The sequence below is a fragment of the Equus caballus genome, chromosome 1 (genome assembly GCF_041296265.1).
Source record: "Equus caballus isolate H_3958 breed thoroughbred chromosome 1, TB-T2T, whole genome shotgun sequence".
Classification (NCBI taxonomy): Eukaryota; Metazoa; Chordata; class Mammalia; order Perissodactyla; family Equidae; genus Equus; species Equus caballus.
Genome location: NC_091684.1, coordinates 103,657,636 through 103,678,015, shown reverse-complemented (window position 1 = coordinate 103,678,015; position 20,380 = coordinate 103,657,636). Strand labels below are relative to the sequence as shown.

The following is a 20,380-nucleotide window of genomic DNA, read 5'->3' as shown; positions in this document are numbered from 1 at the left end:
TTTAATAGGTATTTAAAATGCCTTCTATTTTGCAGCAATCCTTGATAGTTATATGTGGTTATTTTGAGGAAATTGGCTTGAAGTTCTTTGAAGGGGTAGGAACTTATTTTTCCGATTTAAAATAATGAAACATAGAATCCCACTGTCTGAAAATTCTAGCCTTCCATCAACTTTTTAGGAAAGGATGAGATTTCAGTAATGAGGGGGGCCTCCATCTGATTCTCACTCTACATGTAATGCATACATGTGGCCAAAGCTGTCGGGGGGGGAGGGGCTGCTGTTTCGTACTGAGCTACTTTAATTGTTTGTTTATATCATTTGTGAGGAAGTCTCTCCCATAAATGATTTTTTAAAGACACTTGACATTTGAGAAGCAGTCATCTATGATCTTTATAAGTCCCTAAGTGTGTCATTACCTTTACAGCGTATAATTTCCTCCATAAAAGTCTCAGATTCTAAGACCAGCAGAGAGCCACAGAGTCATGTTGTGCTGTAATAATCAGATCATCCATCAGGCTCTCTCAGGGGGTAACTTCCACTCACCAGCTTCCAGGCCATAGGAACCAAATTTATGATTCAGAGCATTTAAAATATGTATGTTGCAGATCTTTGGGCTGTGTTAAGAACAGTTAAAACTATAATATTAAATGTGAGTCTCAGAGTTTCTCTTGCAGTGATGAAGGAGGAGCATTTTAAACCACATACATCTTCCCCACGCCCCAGATTCTTCTAAGCCCCTCCTGCTCTTCCCAGGTTAGAAGTCACTGAGGAGCACTGTTGCTAATGGATTATGTGGTAGATCCCTTGGGTGTAGTGGGACAGAAGAAAGGTAGAGAATCACTCGTGTGTGTTTTTACCCTCTCCTTTCTCTCCCTGCAGCGCACACAAATTTGAAAGCTAATGAAGAGGCCTTTTTTATTTGGCAGACAATTTGATGTTTTTTTTTCTCTTTTCAGGTATATGAGCTCTTTGAAAGCAGAGTGCTGTCGTTGCCATGTTCCGATCATTCAGAGGTTACGAAGGCACTGTTCCTGCCTTTGATTTGCTTAACAGTCGAGTGGAGTAGAGGCAGGTCATTGGTTGCAGTACAGCCTCTTAAGTGTGCCAAAAGAGGTGAGTGTGTGGCACTTCACTTGGCCTGGGAGAGGGAGGAATCAGGTAGTGCTTCTGAGAAGTGACCTGAGCCACAGAGGCATTAGGTGGACAAGGAAGGGGAGGGCCATTCTTAGTGCCTAGGAATCTGGCAGCTTTGTAAATTACAGATTGTACAAAAGACACTATCAAGTATCTTGTCCCTTTCTCCAGAGCTCTGTCTTACTTTTGGATAGTCCTGCTCTGGTTTTTTCTCTCTCACTGCCCCTCTTCCCCTTAGTTGGATGGGTATTTGGGATATGAAAGGAAGTCAGAGGGTAGAATCTTTCTGAGTTTGCTATGAAATAGTATGTGTATTCAGTAATTCCGTCTCTAAAATCTAAGTTCCTGCTTTCTTAAAATGCACAGCTGGGAAATCTCAGTTTTGTTGGTTGAGTGCTTTCCCAGTGGATGGATTATATTGTCTCCTGTCCCATCGATTTGAGTTTAACGGTATCTGTTAAGCTCCTTTCAAAGAAGAGACCCACATTTAGGCTTAGGAATGAGCATGGGGGATACAGCAAGATTTGAATCTGAGTAATATAAAACCACATTTTTATTGGTTATGTGTAGGTGACTACATGTTGCTTTAATCAGCTGCCAGTTGTTAAGTTGAATTTGCATAATTCAAATAAATGATAGTATAATTCTACCAGGATTTGAGTAAGGTGGAAATAGAGAGGAAAAACCTGATTCTGTCAAAGTCTGGGAAAATGAAGAAAAAGCAATCAGTCAGTGAGTCTGGCTTAACTTTTTTCTGGGATGAGGAATAACAGAAAACAGTGAAGTTGTAGGACATGATATACTTGACAAGGACCAGCACCTACTCAGTAGCATCTCTAAAATGGGTGCTAACTTGGGGCATTGTTGTGCCCAGCTCATTGTCACGCTCCTTCCAGGAGCCTTCCTAACTGATAGACGAGATGCTGACTGGCTGGAGTCTTCTTCCCAAATCACAAACTCTTATCTTGCATTTAAATTCATTAACCATTTGTTTCAGTGAAGCAAGAATATGTGAGTTCAAGTCTCTTAAAGCTTGAAGTTATAAAAGTAATAAATTATTATTCCCTTAATATCTTGACACACTAGAAGACAGTGTTTTAAAAGCTGGACTTGGTCATGTTCTTCTGGAGACTAAGAAAATAGAGTCCTTGAAGTCAAGCTGACTCTGCTTTTAGCCTCCTAAATGAAAAGGTAGATAGAACAGGTCTTGTTTGCAAAATAAATTCAAGACCTACTTATCTACCAACAGCAATGGTACGCTTTCCATTGTCTTCCCATAGAAAATAGGAATAGTAAATGTATAGATGAGTAAGGGTGGAGAAAGAGTGAGCTCAAGAGATTCTCGCTCTACTAATGGATAGGAAGGGGACCAGAAACTGGAGAAGGTGTTTAGGGAAGCGGAGGGGAGGACCTTTCCTGTAGTGCGGGCTTCACCAGGGTCTGGGAAGTTTTCTGTAGCTAAACCTCTTTGGATAGAGAGCCACATCGTCTCATTTGCAGAATGCCACATCCTGGTGGATTGTGCTGGGGGCAGCTGCCATTGTGTGAGCCATGTAAGACTGTGATTTTAACAAATTGTAGAGGATGAGAAGTATAAGGAAAAGGCCTTGTTGCCCATGCACTGCTTTATGCTGATGACCAAGCACGTGCCTCAGAAATACTTTATTGGATGTGTACAAGTGGTTACATATCATTGTTTGAACCAGCAGGAAGTCAGTTATTAAACGTACACTTTTCCAAATAAAAGGCAATTTAATTTTCCCAGAAACCAGCGTCATTTTATATCCCAAGTCTCTAACCAACTTTCCAACCCCATCTAATAAGGGTGCCTTAAATTCTGAGTATTCAGCATTACTAAACCCACGTTAGTTTACACCGAGACTCTGGTGGTTTTACCTATTCCCTTTTCCCTTTGTTAAGGTGGGAAAGCCAACGTTTATGTTAATAACGTGCCCAGGAGTTATAAAGTGATAGGTAAAGCTAAGAAAAGAACAGATTTCGATGTCTTTTGTTTTAACTGCCCAGTATCAGGAATTGTGGCTACAGTGGTCTGACTTTTTAAAAATCTTTTTCTGTTTTGTTTTTTAACAGATTTATCAGCAGGTTGCAGGTGAACATGGCTTTGAGGTAAATCCAGCCCCTTGTTGAAATTTAGTTTCAGCAGATGGTTCATGGCATTTTAAGGAATTTCAGTATTTTACGAAAAAAACCAAAGTTTTGTTTTGGTTCTGTTCTAGACTTATTTTTTCTTCTTCTAGAAGATGAGAAACATATTTAAACAAAGGTTCTTCATGCTGAATAATTGTGATGCAAGGTCATCTGCCTTGTTTAAATTAAGTGGATTTTAAATGTCAAAACTAATTCTAGACCATTTTTTCTTGGTCAAATAAACTTTTATTAAAACTTTATATGTGCTGAGTTTTTATCGATTTTATCCATGTTCATATTCATGTGAAGTGCTTCATAAAGCCTGTTAGAACCCGGAATTCAACTTTGCCTTATCTCTGATGTCCTACTTCCTGCTTGCTTGTTTGTATTTCAGAAGCTGAGAACATTTTTTAATATACACATATGTATATTTTAGTTGCTTGTAACTTGAATAATTTCTGTGCTTACTTTGGTTGTACCTTCCTTATTCCAGGGTAGTGATCCAGGTGGGCAGGGCAGGCGTGTGTGTGTGTGTATGTGTGTGTGTGTGATGAGCTGTAAGATTGTGAAGGTGAGTCCTTAATGCAGGAATCTGAACTTGTGTTTATACCAGTAGGCAGAGTTTTGAGATAGGAGATGAGGTGTTTCTTGTGTCAGACTTTGAGTGTGATGGAAAACATGAAAGTTTTAAAGTGACAGGTTTTTCAGTTAACACAAAACCTTAAGTGATGAGATGAGGGGCTTAGCTGTTTGGAGGCGTCCATGGGGCACGACCCTAAATTGTCTCTGAGAATTGCTTCACAAGTGGAGTCATTTACTCTGCCTCTGGACTCAAGCTTGAAAAGGCTGTGTGCAGAGCTTTAAGTGGCAACTAGAACCTTGAACTGGACAGCCAGGAATGCAGCTGATGGCGCTGGGCATTGAGGTCGCCAAAGGGCATGAGAGCAGTGAGGCGGCTGCCCCAAAGCTGCTGGCTGGAGGCCCCCTCTCCCACCAGGGCTCAGCTTTGCACCTCGGTGGGCTGCTGCCTTCTTTTAAAGGATTGTTGTGCATCTGCTATATGTCATAGACTGTTATGCATTCTCATGTTTGTCGTTAAATCTCCCAATCTTAAAAGACAAGTATTATTTTTCTCTCTTTAAAGGGAAAAAGAAGCTCCGGAAGATGATGTAACATTTCTAGGGTCATAAGGCAAAGTAACTACGAAGTAGCAGTCAAGCCTAGGTCCTCTGATTTCAAATCTGGTTCTCTATATTCCATGAGAGTTCCTAGAATAGTTGCAACTAATATTTTCTATTTTTTCCAAATCTACTCCCGCATCCCCCAGCATGCACCACATTGATGTGTAGGCTGCTGTGCGACCACGAAGAAGCGTGTAAGCGTAGAGTCCCATTTTTCCCAATCTTGTTGTCAAGTCGCAGATGCCCTTCTGTCCCTTCGTACTGCCTCCCCTCCAGGTTTGTCCATCTCCTGGCCGTAGGTCCTTTGTTTTAGTTTTGAAAGAGCCCTGCCATCCCTCACAGGAGGAGCAGTGAGAGGCAGGAGAGCAGTGCTTGGATGAAGAAGAAACTCATTTATTAGCAAGTATTTGGTGTGCACCTGTTGTGTGTTAGCCCTTAGGGATTCAGTGATGAACAAGACAGACACTGTCCTGCCTTCATGGAATCAGACATTACAAAGGTCACTTCAGAGTTACAGTGGAGTAAGTACCATGAAGGAGAGGAACAGGTTGTTAGAAAGAGTGTACAGTGGGAGAAACTCATCACAGTGCCGCTGACTACTGGGAAAACAGGAAAGGAGAAGGGCACGTGGCTCCCCTGCTTCTCTTTGTGGGTAGCCTCTTGCCTTCTCAAGTCTTTTTGGCTGACTAATGAAATGTCACTGGGGCTGTTAGAGCCACTAACACTTATGTATCTCTTCCCTCCCCCTCCCCAAGCTCTGTGGGCCTTGAAGACTCAGATACTTTGCATATACACAAATACACTAATATAATTTGATGACTTGAAAGACCTTCGAGATCATATAGTCTGAGCCTTCATTTTACAGCCAGGCCTGGTAACGACTAGCGTAGCATTACACAGGTGGCAGCACACAGGACTAGGATCCAGGTCAGGTGAAATGAGCACCAGCACACCAGGCTGCCAGATAATCACGTGAGCCATAAATTGTGCTGGGTGCCTGGTGCTTGAATGCCAAGTTCAACCAGCTGAGGCTTGAGTGGCTGGGAGAGGGGTTGGTACAGAAGAGAGACAGGAAGCTGGCCATTGGAAGGGTCTAATAGCAGGTGACATGCTTGGGCACTGAAATGCCATTATGTATCTTTAGACATCCGGGCTTTTCCAAAGAAAAACAGGGATGCACAAATTGGTGAAACTGACAACTGAATGTGTATAGATGCTGAGAAATGTCCATGTTGAAAAATGACAATTTTGAATTTTCATAGTCTAACAGAATGCCAATCTTCCTTGGGGAAACCGTTATTCTTATATCTGGAGTCGTCTTGTTGTGTAGAAATTCATACTTGTGCCTGAAGATTCAATTAACAAAACTTCAGAAATTCTGTAGATGGGCTATTTACAGAACATTTCATACCAATTTTATTCAAATACTCCTATGATTGTATTATTTTCTTTTATTAAGTGACTACCAAAGGAACAGGCCATTTCTAAAACTGTACTCTATCTCTTCTCTAAAATTTGGCCTAAGAAACTTATATTTTTAAACTGTTTTTGAGCAACTGCTTAACATAAGAAGCTTATATACAGTATGATAAACCGATATTGCATCAAAATATGTATAGAAATAGTACATTTTAAAAATTTAGATTTCAAGGTTCATATGTGTAATCCCCTGCAATAGAGACATTTGAAACAGGGAACCTAATGATCTTTTGTGCAATAAAATGGGCCTTTGGGGATAATCTGTGCACAAGTGCTCTTAAGGCATCCAGTCCTTAAACTTTCTGAGCGGGTGTCCGGGGCCTGTCACGGTTCCGTGTGGTGTATTGCCAGCGCCCTTTCACCACGCCTAGGGAGCTTTCCACCAGGAGCAGAGGTGGCTTCTCCTGCGTGCTCTGAGAAATGGCTGAAACCAAAGCTGGCCATAGGAATTTCCTGACCCTCCTACCTACAGATGTTTGAAGAGCCGTGTGCGCCAGCATGCTCGTCCACATGACTGGGATGAAATCCTTAGAATGCGATCCAGGTGTGTCAGAGCAAGGCCGCGGGTCTCCATCCCGCTTCATCTTCTCTTCCCCTCAGCTTTGTTTTTTAACTGAGCAGCCAGCAGAAGCTAAATGAGTCCTTCCCTCTACACTCCTCCCACCACCAATAGTCTACGACTGAACCGAAAAACACGAGTCAGCTAGGATGCCTTACCTTCATCCTCCACTGGTAACACACACACACACCTTTCCAAGATGGGACTGCTAGCGCTGGGCTTTTTTGCCCTTTCTCATTCTCTCTTCTGTCTCCTAACCTCCCCACCCCTCCCGCTGCACACAGATCCCTTCTCTTCCTTTTTGCTCCCCCAGTTTCTTCTGCCCCTTGTTCTGACCTTTCCAGGCGGGGAGACTTGGATTTTTAATCTTACTTCAGGCAGAATCTCCAAATAAAATATTTGGCTCAGTGCATAGGACTTCTTGCATTCCCCAAATTGGGTCTGAGTTTTAGGAGAGTCCATTATAGTCTAAATATCTTAGAGGTGGAAAGTTGGGCTTCCCACTTATACTTGGGCGTGACAGATAATGTTTAACCATGATGGAGGCTCACGGGCAAAGAACATCGGGTGGAACAATAGGATTCAGCAAATATGGGCCAGAGGCCCTGTAGTACAAGGGGTGCAGGAAATGTGGGGTGGTAAATGTTTTTTGCAATTTTTGAGATGAAGGGAGGTTGTAGCCATGGCCTGAGCCTGAGAGTGTCCACTGGCCTGGGCCTCACGTGATTTTCGCAGCTTTATGGAACTACCCCATGTATGGAGGACAGAGGGCTCAGCAGCAGAAGCAAACCAGAATGAGCCGTAACCATTAAGTCTGCCCACGTTTACTTAAAAAGATGGAATTGAGGCTTCAAATCAAACTGCATCCATTTAATAACACTGCAGTTGAACATAAATGAAAAAAGCAATCACGTAGTGGTTAAGGAAGCTGTCTTTGTAGTCTGACTGCCTGGGTTTGAATTGTGTTGGGTGGATCGTGTTGGGAGCTCTGAATCATGGTGGGTGGATCTAACTACTGTGAGGCATAGCTCTCTTGTTTATAAAATGGAAGAATACGATGGTGAGGAGTAAACGAAGGAGCACATGTAAGAGTGTAGAACAGTGCTTAGCACGTGATAAGCTCTCCGTGAATTTAGCTGTTCTTATCTGAAAGAAAAGTACCCAAAGCTGCTCTTTCTCTTTTTATCTGGTCTTTAGGGAAATACCTTAGAATATTTTACAAAACATAATGTGGGCCTTAATTATTGCTAGTGAAAACCTCTTTCTCTGTTCTTTCAAAAGCAAATCTTAGTCTTGGGTAGCCAGATTTCACTTTACCTTGATGACACAAACGTGTGCCTCAGGCACCAGGAGAGGCTGTCTGCTCCCAGGTCCTCCTGTTTAGGGACATCTTCAAAGGCCACACCCACCGTGTAGTCCAAACGCTCATCCACCTCCACCTCCCAGTAGTGGCGCCCTCGGACTGGAATTAGGTTTCCCAAGACAGCAACACACCTGGTTTTAGAGAGTGGAAGCATGTGTGATTTGGGGTGACCGAAGCCTGGCAGTGCAGGTGGGTGACACCGACCGCCGGGGCAGTCAGTTGGGCTGTGAATGTGGAGGCAGGTGTGCTGCACACCTCCCTGGTGAAGCTCCCCAGCCTGGGCTCTCAGAGCTCCCCTGACTGACGCTGAAGATGAGGAGAGGACTGTCACACTGCTGGTCACGGGACAGGAGGAGACAAACCAATAGAAAATCTGTGTTTGCCTTTTTAAGTGGTTAGGCTTTTATAGGAATGGAAAAGGTTTGGTTCACTTATTCATAAAAAAGAAAGGGATTGAAATCTCACAGAAGGTAGCATAGGCGAGGAACCACAGGCTGCGGGTTGAGCGTGGAGGGTCTTTGAGCCGGTGCTGCCATTAGAGACAACTACAGGTAGAAGACGAGAATTCCCATCTCAGAGGCAGACCCAAGAACAAAATAGCCAACTCCTCACAAATTATCACAATCTGTCTCCAAGATTTCACTGGGAACAGCAACCCTTACGCAGGTCAGAGTTCTGTTTTGTTCCACAACAAAGCCCTGTACAGAGCAAGGTTCTCGGTGGAAATCAGGTCACGTCAGTATCTCCCAAGTGAATATTCCACCTCCTGCAGGAGCCTCCTACGTTAGCCAATCGATGGTGCTCCCCAAGTCCCCAGGCACATTTATCCAGCTGTCATTACCACATTAACTCTACTCTCAGAACCCCAGTTTCTGAGTGCGCACCCACAGCTTTGGGAAGGAGCGTGCACATTAGTGAACTCCTCATCTGTAAAATGAAGCCATGTCTGTTCCAACCTCCAGCCGTTTCCACCCCCCCATTGTTTCTAACTCAGAAGGTCCCAAACTGAAATGATCACATTCCTCCCCCTCCCACCTACGAAAGTTTGTGTTTGGCTGTGGTGGGGAGGGGTACGTAGCGCTCACGTGTTCTGCATTTTGCTTAATAGACTCATTACGCAGTGACCCAAGGCAGAAAACTAAGGAATAATATAGTGGCTACAAGCTCAGCTTCTAGTTTCATTCCGACTCCAGCTTTTAATGGCAGTGTGCCCTTGGGTAAATTTCTTAACTTCTCTGTGCCACAATTTTCTCATCTGTCAAATGGGACTGATAATAGCATGGCCCTCACAGGCTGTCGTGATGATTCAGTGAGAGAATCCATGCAAAGTGCTGGGACGGTGTCCAGCTCTTGAGGAGCACCCTGTGAATAGGGCAATGCTATGACAGTCCCTGCCTGACCTGTCCTTCTGCTGGCCCCTCAGCCAGTTGGCCGCTCTCCGTGTTGGTTTTGTGTGCTGATTATCTGCTGAATCCATCGCCCTCTTGTCCACCCTCCTGCTGATTTCGTTCAGGCCTCCACCGCCTCCTCTCTGGTCTCCGTGTTCCCCATCTGCCTCTCCCCTTCCTGCCTCAGCTCACGCTTCACCACATAGTGTGATCTTTCTGAAACGTAAATCTGATCACGTCATTCCGCTCCTTGAATTCTCCAACAATTCCCACCACCTAAAGGATAAAATACACACTTTTTTTTTGCACTGGACCTGATCTATTCTGCCTCGTCCTCCACCTCTTCCCATTATGGACCCTCTGCTGCCAACACTAAACTGTAGTTCTCCAAACGTCTGACCTTTCTGGCCCCCATTGTTTGTACATGTACAGGGCTCTGGATCTGCCTTGTTGGCCTGGAGAATTATTTATCCTTCAAGACCTTGCCCCTCCGAGAAGCTTCCTTCCTGAGACTCCTACGATGCCTTATTGGTACTCCTACCCTTTATATGGGTATCTTTTACAAATGTGTCTCCCCCACTTGCCTGAGTCTCAGGTCGGCAGGGGCTGTGGTTCCAGCTCTTGACCCCAGCACACAGCGTGGTGTCTCACACGCAACAGATGTTTTGGTAACAAGATATATGGGACTCTAACGCAGCTTGGCTGGACCCCAAAAAGCCAAGAACAGGACAGTAGGCGGTGAGTAGTCCCATATTTCAACATGAGATACTATACCACCTACACAGGACTTGCAAAGGAGGGGGCCAAAAACTGGTTTTGCAACTTTTAGTGTAACACCAGCAGGTTGGAACTGAAGATGCTTAAGGCTGTGTCTGCTCAGAGAGCTGTATTTTTTTTAAAGATTGGCACCTGCGCTAACATCTGTTGCTAATCTTTTTGTTTTTTTGTCTCCTTCTCCCCAAAGCCTCTCAGTACATAGTTGTATATTCTAGTTGTGAGTCCTTCTAGTTGTGGCATGTGGGATGCCACCTCAGCATGGCCTGAAGAGCAGGGCCACATCCGCACCCAGGACCCGAACCAGCAAAACCCTGGGCCATGGAAGCAGAGCGTGGGAACTTAACCACGCGGCCATGGGCCGGCCCCCCAGAGAGCTTTCTCATAGCTCACACACAGAGTGGAGCAGGTGTGTGTTTTCAGAGGACCAGGTGTGACTGGAACCCACCAGAGGAGTGCTGTCTCTGTTGTTTTGAGGGGATTCTGTCCAAGACAGCTTCCCGCAAGGGTTGAGGAGACCTCGGCAGAAAGAGCCTAGAGTTGTAGTGTTGGAGGTTGATGGGTTGTGAGGGCCACAAGAGGCAGGGGGACTGCCATCAGAGGGGCCTACCTGGGGGATTGCTGAGGAGCCCACGGGCATGCCCGTGAGGGAAAGAGTCAGCTTTAAACGTCACACTGGTACAGCCAATGTTGAAAACAGGACAGCAGGCCCCGAATGGAGTCCCTTAGGGTAAGGGACGTCACCAAACCGAGACAAGTTAGTTCCAGTTTTGGCTCTCCCAGAAACGGAATCTTAAACCTGTTGATCAGGAGTCGCCTGATCAGCACCAGTTGGGCGATCCGCCTGACAGACTCCTGCCATCCCCTTGAGGAAAGTAACCTTGCCAAAGCCAACCCACCGCTTTGCCTAGTGTAGCTTCCTTGTTCCTGCTCCCTTGTGCCTATAAATGTCGTTCCTTTTGTGCAGCTCCTCGGAACTCCTTTCTGTCTGCTAGATTGGAAGCTGCCCAATTCACGAATCATTGTATAAAGCCAATAAAATCTTTAAAATGTACTCAGTTGAATTTTGTTTTTAACACAAGTAGGAGCTTTATTGCTTGGTTCTCCTCTCCATGCCCCCAACCCTGGGTTGAACGGGCAGAGGTGGGAAAGGATAACGTTGCGTCCCACCATGCCCTGTGCAGTGCTGCTCTTTCACGCCAGTGCTCACATGTAGGAGGTGTGTAACACATACGCAGTGAAAAAGGCCCGCGGGCAGTCAGCGTGGGGACCGGGAGGACCAGGCAAGGGGCCTGGATGCAGTCTTCATCAGTGCACCTCCGGCCCCCATAGGAGAGCCCCTTTTCTGTCTCAGAAGATCTTCTTGACTCTTAAGTCAGCCTACCGAGACCTCTTTTTGCCCTGACTACTAGGAGGCTGAGAGCCACGTTTAATGTTTAATCAATCTTAGGAGCAGAATTAGCTGTTGCCTATCTATGTTCTTCTTTTTCTTCCATTGCTTTAATTTTGCTGTTACAGTAGAGTGCATTTGCCCCTTATTTCAGTCCTTCTTTAAGTATTTGGAAGGAAAGTAGATATAAATCACTTCGACATCGCATACTAAGCTCTGGAAAGAGCAATAGATCTAGACAGACAGCGTGCATCTTTGGTGGCCACCCCCACTTCTGGGCGCACACTGGTGCGGGCACCGTTTTCCCCACTGACTCTGGCCGAGGCTCGCTCGATCACCAGTTTCTCCTGGGGGAGCTTTCGCAATGTGGGGGAAGGAGCACCGGGCTCTCACTGGGAGGCCGGGTTCTTGTTTCTGTGCTCTCACGGCCGGACACATGACCCTCATCCCGTCGCCTCCCGACCTGACTCTCCAGCCCTGGCAGCCCTGGAGTCAGTGGCCACCGCAGTCTCTTCTGCCTGCACCACCCGGATCCCTTCTCCCCCATCCCCAGCCTCCCCTCCCTACCTGGCCCCTATCCCCACACTCATTTCCGGGATTTCTTTCCCCCTTCAAGGCTGCATCTGTTTGTCATAATCCAGTTTTACCTGAATAACAGCGTTACTAGGGAGGTTCACAGAATGTTCCAGTGAGCGGTTGATAAAGTACCTCGTAAACCGGGTGTTGCTGGCGGGCAGCTCCCCTGCGGAGGTCTTCCTTTCGCTTCGTACAACCGTGAGCCCATCCTCAGAAATGGTCAGCCAGGGGTGACAGGTCTGCTCGTTGAGGTGGAAGTAGCTGCCTGCAAGGGGAGGACACACAGGGAGGTCCCCAGCCAGTCACGCCACTGCCTTCTCAACACTGACCCTCCCTGCAGGCAGAGGGCTGACGACACGCCGCCGGCTTAGCTCCTGGGTGATGCTAGCAGGCCTGGACCTCCAGTAATAATGACCCTCGCGGTAATGATGGCCATTACCATGGACAGGGCTGTCACTGTGTGTTGAGTACTAGGCTAAGCTGGGTGTGACTCTTAACCTCATCCAGTCCCCATAGTGACCCTTAGCAAAGGATAGAACTCAGACTCGAACCCCAGCCCCTCTGAGTCCAGAGGCTGTGCTCTTACCTTCGAGGCTATAAATGCCTGCACAGGGACAAGAATTTCTAACCTACCTGCCGAGGGAAAACGGTACTGAGGGAATTCTTAATGATCAATATGACAAAGGTTTGCAAAATTCAACATTCGACTTCCACTTAGGGCACTGGGGAAGAAGGAAGGAGATATAGCCATCCCTAAATCAGGCTTACACAGCTCCTCAAGAAGTAGAACAGAATAGACTGAATAAAAAATTATTTAGTGAAAAAAAAATCTATTATGTAGGAACATAGAAACTTGTTCTCCATTATCGTCTCTTCGCCAAGCTCCTCTTTTCTTAAGTTCCCATTCTATCACTTCTCATTGTCTCAAACCCTAGTTCAGGCATTGCCATCAAGCTGTGCACAATTATTTTCACAATTCGATGCTGCTGGAAATTTCATTTGCTATCTGAGCTGACTGGCGAGGGCGAGGCAGCTTCCCACCCTGCAGCTGACACACGTGCAGCCCCTGCTCCCTGCTCCCTAGTCCCAAACAAGGATTATTGTTGAATATATAGTGTTTTTTGCTGATTCATGTTCACTTAAGTTTTTCATAAATACACTCTTAAAAAATTATTTGAACAAACGAATTCAGAGAGGATTGAATCGTCAAGAGCTGGCTGTACCTTTGCTCTGTTCTCTTTTATTGAAACAGCCAGAATTTGACGTTTCAAAACACCAGGTCAGCACAGGAAATCAGAAGTACCAGCCAACCAAAGGGAGGCCCAGCACATCAGGAAAGAACACCCTCATCCTGACACCAGGGCTCAGCCCCACCACCTTCCGGGGCCACTTCCCTTGTTTTTCCATCTGTGTGGAAGGAACACAAGTGGGGGCTAGTCCCATACCTCTCCTCCTGGCATTAGAAATGAGGACATAATGACACAATGGCCCTCAGTGAAAGAGCCCCGTCAAGGGATTGTTGTCCCTGGAGCCCTGGGCCCAGGCTCCTTCTTCTCTTGCTCACCTGCACGTCACTCAATCAGCCAGCCTGGGCAGGCCCTGCTCTCTCAGGTGTGAGAAGAGCCACCGTGGGCAAGCTCAGGACACAAAGCCACAGCAGCCTGGGGACAGCAGGAGGTGTATGGCACGTTTCTAGTGATGGCTCTGCTCACTCGAGACTTGGACAGGACATGTGACAATTCGATGGCATCAAAGGCAAGTGAGAAGTGGGGAGGAGCTGGACTTGGGGATATGGGTACCCACTAGGGCCAGTCAGGGCCTGGGGGGAGGCGGGGGCCAGGTCTGAGTTGGGCCTGTGGGTAGGGAGGTGCTTGGGCTGATAATGGGAACAGGGAGATGAGCCGAGGAGGAATTTCCTAAAGACCCCGTCCCAGGGGTGGTGTTCAGCCTGTGTGAGGTATGAGGTGTCCGGGCCACCCAGGTCCAGCGTGACAAGCCTCCAGCCCTCCTGAGGGGCGTGGAGATAAACCTTGAGTTCCAATGCTTGCTCAGCCACCAGGTTGCTCTACGCCCTGGGCCTTCAGTCTCCGCATCTGTCAAGGGGCACTGCAGGGCAGTGCTCAGCCCTGAGCCCTTCCCGCCCTGACGGGCCACGTGTTCACATCGGTGAACACACCTAGCTCCCTGGCATATCAGCAGGGAGGCTGCCACAAGCAGTCTCTCTGGGTCCCAGAGAGTACGTGGCAGGGCACAGACCTGTGGTGTGGACCGTGGCAGGCTGGCTCCTCGCGCTGGGGCCCCCCATGTTGAGGGCGCGCACGTAGATTGTGTAGCTCTGCCGGGGCTGCAGCTGCACCAGGGCCTCGCAGGTCGGGATGCCCACCACAGACCTGGGCGGGGAAGCAGAGCTGCAGTCACTGTGGGGCGGTGGGCCCAGCACCAGGCCAGCCTCGCGAAGCTGGGATGTTTAAGTCACCTTCGTGCCCCCCTCCTCTGACCCACATCAGCATGGCCTCGAGTGTCAGCCCGCTTCCGTGCTCCCTCCAACGGCCTCGGGGCCACTTTCCTCATTTCCTTGTTCCTCCTGTGGTTGTCTGCCCTCCAAGCTGCCCACCCCGGTTTCCCAGACCCGTAGCACGGTGCTTGGATGCGTCTAACGCTGCATCCGTGGAGGCGAGCACGGCATGCAATCCAGCGTGCCTCCATCTGTCTCGCGGGATCAGAACCTCTCAGAGCACGAGGACCATTACCTCAGTACAGTGCGGGCCCAGGGCAGGCTCTCGATCTGTCTTTATGAACAAGGGACTCTGACCAGAGCTGAAAAGGCCCACCAAGCCCACTGCGGTTAACCCCTTTGAGAGCAGCTGCCTGTTGGGAAGAAGCCAATCTATTCCAGTTGTACCCCACAGGAACACAAGCCTGTAATTGCCACTGTCTGTGTTCCTGCGGTTGCCAACTCCATTTCAGTCCACTGGGGAAGAGAAGCCTTCAGAGTGATGCCTGTTGACAGATATGATGCCCTCGCCTGACGAGGCCAGGCTGTCCAGGTCACCTCTGAGGCAGCCGCTCCAGGCCAGAGGGCGCTTTTACATAGTCATTCAACAAACATTAACTAAGCACCTTAGGTTCCAGGCACTGTATAGGGAGGCCCTGGGGAAAACAGAATGTAGTCCCTGCCTTCATGGAGCTTACTGTCTAGACAGGAAGAGAGGCACTCCTCAAGTCATCCCTGGAAGAAATGGAGGATGGGAACCATGACAAGTTGAAAATAAGGTGTACAATAGGGGGAGAGGTGATTTTTGAGCTGAGCTCTGAATAATGACTATGAGGTGATTGCATGAAAAGTGAATAGAGGAGTCTCCTACATAGAAGAAGAAGCACATGCAAAGGCCCTGTGGCAGGAAGGAGCATGGGAAGTAGGAGGAACTAAAATATGACAAGTGTGGCTGGAGCCAGACAGGGAGGAGGAGCTGGTGTGGGATAAGCGGGAGAGGCAGGAAGGGGTCAGAAGCTGTGAAGGAATCTGCCTTTTCTTCAGAGCAATGGGATGCCGTGATGAGATTTGTGCTAGGAAAGTAGGCGCCACCCCAGATCAGATGACCTAGGTCGCTGACCAGCCTTCTGAGGACCCCCATCATTATGGGCTGGTCCCAGGTGTCAGATGCTCCTAAAGTATCAGCACAAATTGCAAGGGAAATCTGACCCATCCAGGGGGTCCAGAACCCCTGGACCCTCCCTCCCTGCACCTGAGTATCTCTAGAAGTGAATGACCAAGGTCAGCCCTGATGTGGCTGTGGACACAGGAACTCTACTCGGAACAGATGGCTGGGTGGGATGGATGGTCAGGCACCAAGCCTGGCATTTAGCATCAAAGAATCTGCCTCCCTAACCGTTGACCCCAAACTCCCCCTCCTCCATTTCTCCAGGGCCAGGTGGGTGCATCCCACGCTGCACAGCAGGACAACCGCGGGACTTGGTGGCCGGTACTGGGCTGCCTGGCTGGTTCACTCCTCTTCCGGAAGCTTCTAGACTGCCTGGTTGTAAACCAGAGGTACATCCACGTCTCCTCCACTGTGCACAGCTGTAGCCTCGCAGGGTCTGAGCCCAGCCCTCATCCACCTGTGAAGCCCTCCAGCTCTCCACCGCCAGGGGACGAAGATGAGCTTCCAGGTGGCCGACTGGCATGGACACAATGTTCTCTGTACGTTGACCTCTGATCGCTTGTTTCTGCCTCACGCCGTTCTCCCCTTCCCTGTGGAGTCCCAGCCAGGTGGGTCTTCCCCTCCCCCCAGTACGTCAAGCTCACTCCTGCCCGGGCACGCCCCTGCACCCACGATTCTCAGAGCTCAGTCCTTCCCATTCCCCCGGGTCTCAGTTCAGACGTCCACTCTGTCCAAAGTAAGTCCCCACCTTCACCACGTTCTCAATCTTATTACCTTCCTTTTTCTGTCATACCACGGTGTATGTTATGCATTTGTTTGTTTTCTCAGTTTTTATTTCTGCCACTCGACTGTCAGCTCCATACGGGCCGGAAATTTGTCTGTCCAGTCCACTAACAGTGAGGCCCACGGCCTGGCGCCACCTAGGGCCGCAGGCCCTGTCGAATGAACGATGGTAAACCTCAGCTGGGCTAAAGCAGCAACCCTGAGCGTCACCCACGGGTTCTTACCCGCTCTCTCGTCACTCACCTTCAATAATGGCAGTCCAGCTACTTCTCACGAAAACTAAGCCTCCTAAAACTAAGGTCACCAATTCTGACCATCTCTCCAGACTCTGCGCATCTCCTAAGCTGTGTCATTGTGTCAGGTGTTGAGGCCTCTCGTGCTCAGCAAATGCCCCCCGTGACTCACTCAGTTACGCCCGAGGCCTCCGGCGTTTCCGCCTGGGTCAGCTCCACCGTGTACGAGTCCACAGGATTGAGGTTCCCGGACTCCCAGCAAATCAGCGCAGCCTCTTCGCAGCTCCTTATCTCTTTGCTTTTGATAACGGGAGGAGAAGGCGCTAAAGGCAGGGGAAAGGAGAGACCAACAGCCGTTCTGTTCATATCCAGCCATTTCGTCCAGAGAAGGGGCAAACCTCAGCCTCTCTCCCCACAAAAGAGACTCAGTGCAAGCAAAAGCAAAGCAGCTGCTATCGACTGAATGTCTGCGTCCCCCCACATCCGTGTGTGGAAGCCCCTTTCCTCCCCGGGAGGACACAGTGAAAAAGACAGCCGTCCATGAACCAGACACGAATCTGCCCGCGCCTTCATCTTGGCCCTCCCAGCCTCCAGCACAGAGAGAAATAAATTTCTGTTGTCTATAAGCCACTCAGTTTGCAGTAATTTGTCATACAGCCTGAACGGATCAGGACACCAGGGAATTCCTTTCAGACGCTCCTGGAGTGGAAGGAAGCTGCAAGGTTCAAACAGTACCGCGACCGAGAGCGTACTTTTTGATGTTTTGAGACCAACTAGGAGAAATGTCCCTGCCGTACCAGGCATTTAGATTTGGTGTATTAAATGAAAGAAAAAAGTACACAATTATTCCTGCCCTTCCAGATGAAATCAAGAGCCCTGCCACATCGAGAAAACCGTGCCTCCCCTTGAAGGACAGTCCTGCCACAGAAACAAGCGGCCCCGTTACCTGTCATGTACACTGCGCGCTCACTGGCAGGGCTGAGGCCAGTCCTGTTCTGAGCTGTGACCCAGAATTCATACTGGGTATTTGGCACAAGGTTTGTCACTGAGCAATATGTTTCTTTGACGGTCATTGTAAACTCTGGAAAAAGAAAAAAAAAAGGCAAGAATTCAACCCTAAAAGAGGCCAAGTGGCTCCAAATTCATTGTGCTGAATCCCCCTGTAGTGGATTACAACACTGGCCCCCAATTTCTCCCAACCCTGTCTGCACGGCCCCCTGCAGTGTGCCTTTGCTGATCCTTGTATTGAGGGGTGCTGTCTTTCTAGGTGCCGTCTTTCTCACCATCACTTGAAGCTGGGCATAGCCATGTGACCTGCTTTGGCCAGTGGGACACTAGCAAACATGAGGCAAGCAGAGGCTTGGGAAGTGCCGGTGTATAGGGCCTTGTCCTGCTGCTGGGAACACCTCCACTTCCACGGGAACCAGTCTGAGTAAGCCTCTGGAGGCCAAGACCACGTGGGCAGAGGCCCCAGCCATCCACGTCATCCCAGCCATCACTGCTGAGGCCCCAGATACATAAGCAAGGCCACGTAGGCCATCCAGCGCTACCCAAGCTGGCCCAGACCAGAAGAACTACCCAGCCAACTCACAGAATTGTAAGAAATAATAAATGTTTGTCATTTTAAGCCAATAAGTTGTGTGTGTATGTGTTGGGGGGGGCGTGTTGTTACACAGCAAAAGCTAACCGATACGCCTCCAAACCCCTCTAGATTCTTGAAAGGCAGTGATAACTCATTAACCCACCCTGTGACATCAGTTCCTTTATAACAAAGTGGCCTGTTTCAAAGACCTTCCTAGATTACCATGACACAGCCCCAATGCAATGTCTGCTTCTGTGTGTCTGCAGAGGACACCAGCAGGGTTGATTCATGGCAAAAACTGCAATTAATCAGACCTACCTTCTTGGACCCCAACCTCCCTTTTCAAATGTCCCCTTTTCCCTCCATGCCCTCTTTAGTCCTTATTCTGACCACCCTCACCCTCACTCACCATCGCTTAAACTTACTCTTCCTTTTCTCAAGAATTCCCCTTTCTTCCTGGTCCCTGAGCAGAAAAGCACCCTCGCCTTCGGCACTCAGAACCCTCCACCCGCACGACCTGGTACAATGAGAAGAGCTCTAAGCAGGAGCCTGTGGCCTTGGTTCCTGTCCTGGTTCTTCCATAACTCACGGTGTCCCCGTGGACAGCTCATTTCTCTCTGGGTCTCAGCTTCCTCATCCATCAAATGGAGATCTCTAAGTCCCTTTCCGGCAATCTTGCTCTGACGCCATGCACACAGGACAGGCCCTGCCAGGCGGGCCCTGACCCCTGACTCCTTCATATGCTCAGCTGGGGCTCCTCTGCTGTCTGACAGGAGAACAGCTTATCCATTATGAGGGGTGAGAGGCGGGGAGGAAGCTGCCCCGGCCCTAACCCCACACCGGCCAGCTCCAATTCCCCAGGGAGAGGATGGGCCAAGAGCTGTCCACAGTGATGGCTGGAGGCCCTTCCCAGGACCTGGCTCCCTAGGGGGATGTGGATCCAATCAGCAGCCGCCCTCCAGGCGGCAGAGCCCCACGCGTCCCTCATGGGGATCTGCAAATGAACGCTACAGTTTCTCCCAACACAAGGTTGCTCTGAGAGAGCCTGCCTGCCCTCACATGCCAGGACCTGCTAGAACCCAGCCAGGCCAGCCAGGCCTCCTCAAGGAGGGGTGTCCCCCCATTCCTGCACACAGTGCAGCCAGAGACTCATCCCAAGGACAACTCCCACCCAGCAGCTGTAGCTACCCTCCCGACACCTCAACCTGGCCTTGCGGTCTTCCCCAGTCTTGCCTTTCTAGCCCTTCCTGCCATGCTCACCCGCCTGCAACCCATCCTCTGGGTAGTTCCCAGATTGCAACAGTTCCATGGAGCTGGGGGCGCAGATTCACCCCATCCCACCTTCCCACCTGCCAAGAAGGCAGGGCCCCAGCCTCTTGGGGGCCTCAGCCATCCCGGAGCAGGGTCATGTTCCTGGCAGAGCCTCACCTGTGTGGTCCTTCCCAGGCGAGCCATCCTGCACTGGCCGGTAGGATAGCTGATAGCTCTCCACGGTGTCGTCAGAGTACAAGCTCCAGCACACCCGGACCGAGAAGCCCGTGGCCGAGTTGGGGGCCTGTGGGTTTATCACTGGAGCAGAAGGAGCTGAAAAGGAAGAGGGAGAAAGACAAAGACAGATGAGGAGGCTTCAGCAGAGGTGGGGATGGGCCTTTACAGGAGCACTCATGCCCCAGTGCCACCCTGGGCTTTGGAGTAGGAAGAGGCAGCCTGGAGTGGACAAGGAGAGGAAGGCCTGACCTCCCAACCACGAGCCTGGAAGCAACAACCAGCATGTCCATTTCTGCTCTGACACATCCACGCGAGCCAGGGAGGAGGGGTCGGGGACAGGGGCTCAGGCTGGGGCCTGGTTTGCAAGTCCTGCCCCAGGTACGGGTCCTCTGACCCTTCCACGCCATCCGAAGAAGCAGGACAGCGAGGCCCACAGCACTGCTGCCCGCAGCCCTGGAGTGAACTGAGGAGGGGACGAAGCCTTCCACAGGGATGCTCCATCCAGCAACCGCCTCCTTCATTACGATGAGAGAAGACTGGGTCTGGCCAAATTGTGCTTTTCAGAACCAGCTTCTTTGGAGTCCATTTACCGTGCCAATTCTTTTCTTCTCTGTAGGTTAATTCTTCTGCCCCCTCACCC

General features: G+C 49.3%; 1 protein-coding gene and 1 non-coding gene across 7 annotated transcripts in view; one reads left to right on the top strand and one right to left on the bottom strand.

The window, feature by feature from the left end:
* The first annotated feature begins 2,322 nt into the window (after positions 1-2,322).
* On the top strand, positions 2,323-2,382 carry MIR1839 (microRNA mir-1839). Its single transcript, NR_032779.1, has one exon. It is a non-coding gene; the product is annotated as a microRNA mir-1839 (primary transcript).
* A 2,453-nt stretch (positions 2,383-4,835) lies between these two features.
* The window catches only part of FSD2 (fibronectin type III and SPRY domain containing 2), a 48,306-nt gene continuing 32,761 nt past the window's right edge, over positions 4,836-20,380 (bottom strand). For all 6 annotated transcript variants that reach the window (XM_023627335.2, XM_001498217.7, XM_070230395.1 and 3 more), the window contains 7 exons: positions 19,681-19,836; positions 17,617-17,751; positions 16,843-16,993; positions 14,249-14,382; positions 12,125-12,257; positions 7,819-7,995; positions 4,836-5,809 (listed from right to left, as the gene is read on the bottom strand). In XM_023627335.2, coding sequence (XP_023483103.1) covers positions 5,557-5,809; positions 7,819-7,995; positions 12,125-12,257; positions 14,249-14,382; positions 16,843-16,993; positions 17,617-17,751; positions 19,681-19,836 — 1,139 coding nt within the window. In that variant the 3' untranslated portion in view covers positions 4,836-5,556. The remainder of the gene's footprint in view (positions 5,810-7,818; positions 7,996-12,124; positions 12,258-14,248; positions 14,383-16,842; positions 16,994-17,616; positions 17,752-19,680; positions 19,837-20,380) is intronic.